Source organism: Peromyscus leucopus, chromosome 9 (assembly GCF_004664715.2).
Source record: "Peromyscus leucopus breed LL Stock chromosome 9, UCI_PerLeu_2.1, whole genome shotgun sequence".
In the NCBI taxonomy this organism is placed as follows: domain Eukaryota; kingdom Metazoa; phylum Chordata; class Mammalia; order Rodentia; family Cricetidae; genus Peromyscus; species Peromyscus leucopus.
The window spans coordinates 73200898-73212433 of NC_051070.1; the positions used below are offsets into that span (position 1 = coordinate 73200898).

The window sequence follows — 11536 nt, forward strand, 5'->3', positions numbered from 1 at the left end:
AGGCCTGTGGGACTCACAGGAGATGTGTGCAGAAGGGGAAGGAAGTCTGCAGCAGGTGTTCTGTTGCAGAGAGGAGGATGAGACTGGGGGATTGGGACTGGAGGAGCAGAAGGAGAGGGGAGACCTGTTGTCAGCCTTCCTGCTTCCCTGGCAGCAGTCATGTTTTCATTTTCATTTAGCTCTAAAATGATTTTAATTTTCTTCTTGCTCCATTTTTCAGTCAGTAGTGTTTTTCAGTCTCCGTGAGTTTGTAGGGTTTTTGTTGTTCCCTTGGTTCTTGGTATCCAGCTTTAGTCCATGGTGGTCGGAGAGGATGCAGGCTGTCATGTCACTTTTCTTGTACCTGTTGAGCCTTGCTTTGTGTCCAAGCATGTGCTCAGTTTTGGAGAAAGTTTTATGAGCTGCTGAGAAGATGATATTTTCTTCTGGTGAAATAGTCTATAAATAACTGCTAGATCCCTTTGGTTTATGACATCATTTAGGTCTAGCATTTTTATGTTTAGTTTTTATCTGGATGACCTGTCTCTTGGGGAGTGTAGGGTATTGAAGTCACCATCATCACTGTGTAAGGATCAATATGTCATTAACCGTAGTAGTGTTTCTTTTATGAATTCGGGTGCCCTTATGTTTGGTACATAAATATTTAGGACTGAAATAACCACTGGTGGAGTTATTCCTTTGATGAATATATGTTATTAAAATGGATACACTTGCTTATATATAGGTTTTGTCTTCCTGGGATAAAACTTTTTCGTCCGCTTATCCTTAGGTGATGTATCCATGATGGTAAAGTGTTTTTTTTTTTTTTTTTTTTTTTTTTTTTTTCCAGGTGGTTGATGAATCTCATTTTCTAACCCAATCCATTAGTCTTTTTTCTTTTTGGGGATGGGAATTGAGATCATGAATAGTGAGAGTTAACAATGAACAGAGTTTATTGATTCCTATTATCTTGTTATTGTGTAGGTTTATCTTCTCTCTTGAATTACTGGTCTGTGATTATTTTTTGAGTCTTCTTGGATATAGTTAATAGATTTAAGTTTCTCTTCTGTAGAGCTGGATTGATAGATAGTGCTTAAATTTGGTTTTACTGTGGAAGTTTTTCTTTCTCTGTCTATTGTGATGGATAGTTTTGCTGGGTGTACTTGTCTGGGCTTCCATCTGTTAATTCTTACAGTTAGTAGAACATCTTTCCAGGCCCTTCTGGCTTTCAGAGTCTCCATTGAGAAGTCAGGTGTTATTTCAATGAACCTGCCTTTATATGTTACTTGGTCTTTTCTCTTGTAGTTTTTAATATCCTTTCGTTGTTCTGTACATTTAGTTGTGATTTTCGTTTCTGACCCTGACTGTTTGATGTTCTGTGTGCTTCCTGTACCTCCTTCTTAGGTTGGGGGGATGACTTTGTTGAAAATGTTTTCTGTGTCTTTGTCCTTGGCTGGTTCCCTTCCTTTGTCCCTATTATTTGGAAATCTGGTCTTTTCATAGTGTGCCACATTTACTGTTGTTTTTTTTTTTTTGTGCCTGAGGGGTTTTTTTTTTTTTGATTTAGCAGTTTTGTTGACTGAGATATCCATTACTTCGACTTTGTCTTTAGTGCCTGAAATTCTCTCTTCCATGTCTTGTATCATGTTAGTGAGGCTTACCTCTGAGGTGTTTGTTTGACTTTGTAGATCTTTTATTTCCAATTTTATTTGCTTACATTTTCTTAGTGATTTGATTTCTTTGCTAAATTCTATTTTTATGTCATGAAGTATTCCTGTTATTTTATTCCATTATTTGTGTTTTCATAGACTTCACTGAGGAATTCATTCACATCCTTTTAAAAGTCCTTGAGCATATTCATAATTGCTAATTTTGAAGTCCTTTATGCTTCAGCTATATTACATTTCTCAAGGCCTACTCTAGTAGTGTTACTGAGCTCTGGTGGAAACATTGTTTTGATTGTTAATGTTTTTAAGTTGGTGTCTAAATATCTGGAGTAAGGATGGTTTGGATGATTCTAGGTGATATCTGGTCTTGTCTTTGTTGGGAGGTTTCTTTGGTACATTGGTTTCTGTTGCCCCTTCTGGACCTTAAGAAAGTGTGGTGGCTGTGAGTTACCTGGTAGAGAATATTTCTGCAGGTTGGTGAGGAGCAAAGAAGAATTAAGATGGGTGGGATAACAGGCTGAGAGGGGCTGTGGGAAAGAGCTAAGGGAATGCTGGCCACACCAGAGGAGGAGTCTACAGGGAGTTGGAAGTGTGGTGGGAGGAAGGGCCACTGCAAATAGAAGGTAGTAAGACAAGGATAATCTGGAGAGATAGGGATGAAAAGGCGAGGGGCATCTTTGGTCTGTACTAAGAGTTGGAGTCTCCAGGGAATGGAGTTGAGGTGTGTGTGGGGGTACCTGCAAGCAGGTTGCTATAGAGATGAGGATGAGACAGGTGAGATCATAATGGAAGACAGGTAGGATAGTATGTATCACCTGAGTCTTACTAGTGTAGCCACTGAGGGTCCCATGCAGAGAGTGTTTCTATATGTTGGTGGTTAATCCAGAAAGTTGGGTATGGGTTAGAAGGGAAGGCTGAGAGGGTCCTCATGAAGGAGGAAAGCTGGGTATGTGCCAAGGATCAGTGGTGTTCCCAGGGGATTGAGATATGGTGGGAGGAGGGGTACCTGCATGCAGGCTGCTACAGGGCTGGGGGCTAGACAGGCTACGATGTAATGCAGGACAGGAAGAAGAGTATAAAACCCCTTCTTCTCTTTTTACTTGAAGTGACAAACCAGCCTCTGCTTTGCCCTTTGGCTCAAGTATTTTCTTACAGAATTGTCCAACGTGATGTTAGGATTACAGAACAGTTCGACAAAACTGCTACCATCTGTTTTTAACCAGTGTATATTTAATTGTAAATTAATTGTAAAAGTAAGAGGATTCATATAAGTACTTAAGGCAACTTGAACACACTCTTCTCCCTCAAGCATCACTTACTCTTGTCTTTCCTTCTTCCTTTCATTGCTCCCTTTGAATTATCTAACAACATTTTTCATCCTTTCATTGAAAAAAAAAAACACCAAGGTTCTGCACAGGAAAAAATGGGGTACAGATCTAAACAGAATTCTCAATGGTGGAAATAAGAAAGAGAATGTTCAACATTCTCATTCATTAGGAAAAAACAAATCAAACTACTTTGAGACTTTATCTTACACCATTTAGAATAACCAAGATCAACAAAACAAACAACAACTCAGGCTGGCAAGGTTGTGGAGTAAGGGGAACACTCATCCATTGCTGGTGGGAGTGCAAACTTGTAGCATGCCAAGCGACTCCTTCAGATAGACAGAAGTGGTATAGCTGTATCATATGGTAGTCTACGTTGAGGAAGCTCCATACTTAGTTCCACAGTGAGTGAATTAATTTACATTCGTATCCTAAGTGTGCAAAGGTTCCCTTTTTTCTACAATATTGCCAACCAATATATTTTTCTTGATTAAAAACCTTTTTTTTTTTTTTTTTTTTTTTTTTTAAAACAGGATTCACTACATATCCCTGATTGACCTGATCTGGAATGTCCTATGTAGACTAGGTGGACTTTGAAGTCACAGAATTCTGAGTTTAAAGGTGTGTGCTATTGTGCCTGGCTAATTAAAATTTTGTGTTTTACATTTATCTATCTATCTATCTATCTATCTATCTATCTATCTATCTATCTATCTATTTTTTATGTGTATCCAAATGACTGTGTGGAGGTCAGAGGAAAACCTTTGGGGGTTGGTTCTCCTTTTATGCAGGTCTGGAGGGGGTTGGTCTCTTTTTATGTAGGTTAGCTATTCAGGCTTGCAGCAAGTGTTTTTATTTGCTGAGCCATCTAATCAGCCCATGATGCAGTTTGATTTATTTTTTGACTTGGTTTAGTGGCTGAAGATGCTTAACATTTTTTTTTCTTGAATTTGTTGGCTATTTGTATCTCTTCATTTAATTCTGACGTTTCTCTGTTGGCTTTTAGATTAGATGCTATGGCTATTGGAAAAAGCAGGCTAGCAGAGTCATCTAGTATTATTAAGTTGTAGTTAATCTGTGTCTTTAATTTCAGTAGTACACTTTTCATAACATTGCTGTGAATGTTTGCTGTGTATATGTTTAAAATTGTAATTTATTCTTTGTTGGTTGTTCCCTTATTTAGATATAGAAGCGTTCTTCTATATCTCCTTGGATTCATTTTAGTTCAATGTCTATTTTGTCAAAAGTTAGGATAACAATACCTGCTTGCTTCCTGGGCTTATTTGTTTGCAGCACCTCTCTGTCCTTTGACTTGAAAATCATTTCTATCTTTAAAGGTATGAAGAGCTTCTTTTAGATGACAGAGAGATGGATATTTCTATTCAGCTAGTTTGTGTCTTTTAAGTCGGGAGTTGAGGTTATTAATATTTAAAGTTGCTTTTGGAAGCTGTGCACTTAAGGCCAGAATTGAACAATAATCCCAAGGGTGCAGCAGTAGCACCCATATTTTGGTAGTAATTAACATCTCTTCAATAGGATTTAAGTCTACTTCAAGAAGAGGGAAATAGTACTTAGCACTGAAAACCTTACCAACTACCAGGAATTTTAAATCACCCAAAGTAACACTTAAATAGGAACAAAATAATCTGCCTTTATCTATGTGCTAGAGGAAAATTTATATTGATCTCCTCCTATATCTATTGTCTTAACTTTTAAAAGATGATTAACATTAAATTAATATAACTGAACCATGACAATCAGTAGGACAGATGTTCAAGAACCAAGAAATAAAAGCAGTGTAGCCATTCTCCTAGATGCTTCAGATTTTGATTAATTACTTAAACCAGTTAAAAACTTAAAATAAATTAAATATAAATTTAATTGCCCAAGATCTTTTTTGACAACCAATTTTTAATCTCCCCCAGAATTGCTTTCAGGGCTGTCTTCATATGTTTGTTCCTAAGACTGTATATCACAGGATTAAGAAGAGGGGTCAAGACGGAATAAAACAGAGTCACAAGCTTCTGCATCCCCGCTTCATGCTCAGATGTTGGGCTCCCATACATGACAAGTACTGAGCCGTAGAATAATGCAACCACAGCCAAATGAGACCCACAGGTCGAGAAAGCTTTCCTTTTCCCAGAGGCTGAAGGAACCTTCAATACAGCTACTAGGACCAGAGCATATGACCCCATGATAAAGAGAAAAGGAATAATGAGAGGCAGAGGACTTAAGATGGACAAGATCATCTCTATTAGTGGAACTTTTTTGCAAGTCAGTGCTAACAGAGGGCCTGGGTCACATAGGAAATGGTCTATAATCCTGGATCCACAGAAGGACATCTGGGAGATGATGATGATGGGGACGGGGAACCAGAGGAAACCAAGCACCCAGCAACTGATCACAAGGATGTTACAGAGGCGCCCAGTCATAAGAGCAGGATAGTGTAGAGGTCTGCAGATGGCAAGGTAGCGATCAAAGGCCATGACTGCCAGGAAGAAACATTCTGTAGACCCCAAGGAGAAGAAGAAATAGAACTGCAGGAAGCACCCAGAGAAGGAGATGATCTTGGTGTCAGAGAGGAAGTTGGCCAACATGTTGGGAACTGTGGAGGTGACATACCAGATCTCCAGGAAGGAGAAGTTGGCCAGTAGGAGGTACATGGGGGTGTGCAGTTTCTGATTCCAGCGCACAGCACAGATGATGGAAGCATTGCCCATAAGAGTGAGGAGGTAGACAATGAAGAAGAGCACAAAGAGGAGGATCTGCCCTTCCCTGGAGCAGGGGAATCCCAGGAGTATGAAGCCAGTGATGGTGCTGGAGTTACTGGTAATGCTGAGGGTTTTCATCTGTCTGTGAGCTGTAAAGGTACCAGAAATTATCAAGTGGATAAAGCCAGCTGAAGATTCAGTTTTATATTTAAATCATCATGAGAAATTATATATATATATATATATATATATATATATATATATATATAAGCTACTCTAGACATATATTGACCTAAAGTGATTATTCACTTCCATTCTTTGCTTCCTCGCACTTTCTGCTGTTGGCAAGAGAAAACTATTGGTCATAATTGACAAGTACTCCTCTTCCTCTTCATCATCATCTTCCTACTTCTCTCTAGTCTAGTAAGTTAAATTCTAATCTAATTTTCAAATGCGTTTACATTTTTGTTCAAGATCTTATACATGTGTGTAATCAAGTATATGTATATATATATATATATATATATATATATATATATATATATATATTCGCACAAAATAAGATTTCCTCCCAATTTTTTTGAGAAAGTGAAATCCTTGTATCTCCTGGTATAGAATATCTTGCCATCTGTAATCGTTATTCATGTTACATCCATATTGGCTTTTAAAAAATTGAAATCAGATTAACTGTGGGAATGCCCTCATGTATAGGTGTCAGTCAGCTTCCCAACATACTTGGAATGAATTTCCAAGCTGTGGATTTTGATTTGATTCCCTTAACATCTCTGACTGTCTTTTCCTCCCTCTGTCCCTCTCTCCATCTTTCTCCTTATTTTGTACGTGGGGCAATCATATACACTCCATAGACAAATATAAAACAAGGATTATTGGATATAACACTGGCCAGAAGAGAGTAACACTGTACATTATCTGATGAGCTTTCCTCATCCCAATGAAGAGTGTGCATTTTGGGACCACATAATCCTGGTCACATTTCAGTAGAAAGAGATCCCACCTTCCTACCTCTGTAATGTTTTCTAGCAGGGGTTGGCAAATATTTTGTTAGATAGTTTATGCTTGTGGGTCACATAATTTCTCTCAAAGCCACACAGCTCTGGTGAAGTAAGGCCAAAACAGGCTATAGCAAGCTTTAGAAGAATGCATGTGGCCATACTCCAGTAAAACATTAAGTCTAGTGAGAACTGAATTTTATGCAGTTTTCATGTATTACAAAGCCATACTCTTCCATCCATTATAAAACTTAATAATATTCAAAAACAAATGCTCATCTTGCACCCATAGTCAAAGCAGCAGGAGGCCAGATGTGGTTCATGGGCTCTTTCTCTTAACAGTTACAGGAAAAAGGGAGAGAACTAACAAACTGGCTTACAATAAAGGGTGCTTCTCTTGTTAGAAAAGGAGGGGCTTCCAGCTGAAACTATTCTGTTCTGCTGTGTGACCACAGCTATTCTGGGCCACCCTTGAGCCATTAGGATTAGCTTGTCTTTATGTTTACACACATACGCGAGCACACATGCTTATATACTGATGTCCTACATATCTTTCCTGTACGATGCTTGAGTTAGATAACACTGGATTCCTTCAGTTTTGAAAACAACAGTCTCTGTGGGCCAGCAACATTTTATGCCTGGGCAAAGAGCTAACTGGCACATGCTGGGAGATATTCCTAATAGGAGTGTGTTGTTACTCACCTTTTACTACTCAGCTTCTATGTTCAGAGAGCAGCAATGTGGTTTTCCCAACACAGGCTATTCTTGATCTGTGCAAATGGCAAGCAGATTATTCAGTTGGCTGAAGAAGGGACTGTGATATGGATGGCTACAATGGCTTCAGTGTTCATATGTACAGGATGAATAATCTGGTTAATTAACATTGAAAGCAAAACACTTCAGCACCATCACCCCAATTCTATCTTAGGAAAGTTGAGATAGAGCACTTCAATTAGTCAGATCCTGGGCCATGACATGTAGGGGGAGAGAGCTTCCATTTTCTGATAATGTCTTTTTGTTTCAAGGTGAATCTAAGAAGTCACAGTCCTGTGAAACCATCATTGGATTTATCTCCCCAGCATATCCACTTCATTTGATAGGAGAGGAAATTGCCATACCTGCTCCATTTGTAAAACAACTTTCCCATGGAGATTTGAGAGGTGGTGGGAAGTTAAGGCATTGGAGGAAAGCAATTGATTTGGAGTAAGAAGCCTATCATTTGAATTATAATCCATTTTTTTTTACTAATAGCAGATGCTCTATTTATTCAAATACAGACACTACTTTCTAGTGTCTTCAGCTGCAAAAATAACACTCTTACAGAAGGGTTGAGGGCTCTGAATAAGCTGATGTATACAGAAGCACTCTGTCTGGGGCCTGACACAGCAACAGATTATTGGCTGTGGAACAGGTAGCTGAAACAAAGCAAAAGAAAGCCTTGTTGAGATGGTCACTTTTCTAGCTCAATGTCTTCTCTAAGCATTAACATCATCTCCCATTATTGACTAGAAGGAATCCAAAGCCAGAGTTTCTTGGACAGTGTCTAGTTTTCCTAGAGAGTGAGAGAGTAGAATGAAGAGATCTGAATGTTTACTGGAACATACAGGGTTTATAAATATAGCTCTGGGAATGAGCTCTGTTCCTTCAAATTCATTACATCCAGAAGAAGAGTTGCAGGATGCTGTTTTGTGCTGCTCTTGCATCCACTGGGGCCTGAATTCTCAGGAGACACTTTGTGCCACCTGCCCTTATTTACAGTAGAGTAAAATATTATTACTTTATTCCCATATTGCTGTGGAATGACATAAGATATAATTAATATTTAATCCTGCTCAGAACACCTACTAAGTACACAAGTGGAAGTTAATCAGAGGCCTCCCATGTTAGTCCTATGATTGCTGTCTCTAATGATTGGTGCAAGTGATTGGCATTGAGGACAGAGTTAGAGAGAAGGAAGAGCTGTAGGTGAGATGAGACCTCATTCATAGGCATCTGAGTAGTCACAGCAGGAATCAGTCTTTCCCCAGGAGCACCAATTATTATTATTATTATTTTTTAAAGAGCTTTCCTTTTTTGTTTAGGATTGAGTTCTATGAGTTTCAAGGCATTAATCTTGGGAACATCTATCCTTGATCTGAGACACTCATCAGTTTTTCTCTGGTCTTACATCAGAGTTGCTCTCTAGGTTTCCTTCCCCTTGATAGAGGTACACATAGCTCTTCAAGCACATATTACTGGTTATTCCTTTTTTCCCAACAGTAGAAGGAATCTTATTTCAAGGCATGAGTTCATTTAATGTCTTTGTTGATTTGTCTTCTTTCAACAATGTAAGATTCAAAGTTGGCATCAAGGATCCTAATCTATGATTATCATGATTGTTGTGGTGACTTTATAGCCCCTTCATTTGTGGCAGATGTCCTTATGTCAAAACCATAGTGCACTGCTTAGGAAAGCAATGGAAGACCAGTATATGTTTATTGGGTGAATGATCTTATTCCTCCTCCCCCAGAAAAGCAGAAGAGAATGTGCAAAAAGAGAGGTGAGCACTTTGGAGTAAGACTCCTAGGAGATCCATTCATTCATGGAGATATGAAATGCCCTCTTTTCTTCCCTTTGTAAATTAAAAAATTATTGTTCTCCTATTGAAAATAAATTATCTTCATAACATATTCTGATCACAACTCCCCTCCCTCAATTCCTCTATATTCTTCCTACCTTCCAACTCACCAAGCTACATGTCTTCTTTCTCTCTCTTTAGAAAAAAAAGGCAAACAAAAACAAAACAAGCAAACAAAAATCCAAGAACAACACAAATGATTAAACAAACAAAAACAAAGAAAAAGCACAAGAAACACACACACACACACACACACACACACACACACAACCCATAGAAACACAAAACTAGAAACCATACTAATAAACCAAAGACTACTAAGACAAAAAAATGTTCAACATAGCAATATGGACAAAACCAATCGACACAAGTACCACTAAGTTCAGTTTGTGTTGGCCATCTACTTCTGGGCTTAGGACATACCCATAATTTGCTTAATATACCCAGTGAGACTTTTTGTTCATATAAAGCTGAAATTTATCCTTCCCAGATCTTTGAAAAATTGTGTTGGAATTTTGATAGTGATCGTATTGACTCTGTAGATTTTTTTGGTAGAATGGCATTTTTACTATGTTAATCCTCCTGATCTGTGATCATTGGAGATATTTCCATTTTCTGACATATTCTTCAATTTACAAGTCTTTCATTTGCTTGGATAGAGTTACTCTAAGGCATTTTATATTATTCGAGGCTATTGTGAAATGTGTTGTTTCTCTGATTTCTTTCTCAGTCTAATTGGCATTTGTATATAAGAGGGCTATTGATTTTTGTGAGTTAATTTTGTGTCCAGCTACTTTGTTGAAAGAGTTTTTCAGCTATAGGAGTTCCCAGATGGAGTATTTAGGGTGACTTACGTATACTATCATATCATCTTCAAATAAAGATACTTTGACTTCTTTCTTTCCAATTTGTATCCCCTTGATCTTCTCAGTTGTTTTATTGATATAGCTAAGACTTCAAGTACTATCTATACTGAACAGGTATGGGGAGAGTGGACAGCTTTTTCTTGTTCTGATTTTAGTAAAATTGGTTTGATTTCTCCACTTAATTTGATGTTGGCTATGAGATTGTTTGTTGTGGGATGTTCTGTATGTTAAATGTGTTGCTCTAATTGGTTAATAAATAAAACACTGGCCAGTAGCCAGGCAGGAAGTATAGGTGGTACAAGAAGAGAGGAAAATTCTAGGAAGTGGAAGGCTGAGGCAGAGAGATGCTGCCAGCCACTGCCATGAGAAGTTAAGATACCAGTAAGCCATGAGCCACATGGCATTTTATAGATTAATAGAAATGGGTTAATTTAAGATATAAGAACAGTTAGCAAGAAGCCTGTCACGGCCATACAGTTTGTAAGCAATATAAGTCTCTGTGTGTTTACTTGGTTGGTTCTGAGCGGCTGTGAGACTGGCGGGTGAGAGAGATTTGTCCTGACTGTGGGCCAGGCAGGAAAACTCTAGCTACAATTGTTGAACACTGTATTAATTATGTTTAGATGTATCCCTTGCATCCCTTATCTCTCCAGGACTTTTATCATGAAGGGGTGTTGGATTCTGTCGAGGTCCTTTCTGCATTTAATGAGACAATCATGTGTGTTTTCTTTCAGTTTGTTTATATGGTGGTTTGTGTTTAGTGATTTTCACTTATTGAACTATCCCTGCACTCTAGGGTGAAGCCTACTTCATTATGGTGTGTGATCTTTTTGATGTGTTCTTTAATTTGCTTTGCAAGTATTTTATTGAGTGTTTTTTCATTTATGTTCTTAAGGGTAATTGGTCTGTTCTTTTTTTTTTTTGGTTTGGGTAACTATGAGCTCATAAAAAGAATTGGGCAATGTTCTTTCTATTTCTATTTTGTGAAATAATTTGAGGATTATTGGAATTAACAAAAAGAAATAGTTGCATTCGAGAGGAGTAGATGACAAGAAATGATCAATAAAATAGAAGCAAAGAGAACAATGCAAAGAATCAATGAAACAGAGTAGGCTCTGTGAGAAAATTAACAAGACCAACAAACCCCTATTCAAGTAACTAAAGGATGGAAAGAAAATATCGAAATTAACAAAATCAGAAATGGAAAGGAGGACCTAAGAACAGACACTGAGGAAATAGAGAGAATCATAAGGACGTACTTTAAAAACTTTTACTCCACCAAATGGGAAAATCTAGAAGAAATGGGTAAATTTCTCAATACACAACTCTTCCCTTTTTCTTTTTCTTTTCTTTCTTTC

The 11536-nt window shown here is 37.9% G+C and overlaps 1 protein-coding gene across 1 annotated transcript; it reads right to left on the bottom strand.

The window, feature by feature from the left end:
• Positions 1–4851: 4851 nt before the first annotated feature.
• LOC114695976 (olfactory receptor 11G2-like) lies at positions 4852–5823 on the bottom strand. Its single transcript, XM_028873492.1, has one exon. The coding sequence runs from the start codon at positions 5821–5823 to the stop codon at positions 4852–4854; it is 972 nt and encodes a 323-aa protein (XP_028729325.1).
• Positions 5824–11536: the final 5713 nt, after the last annotated feature.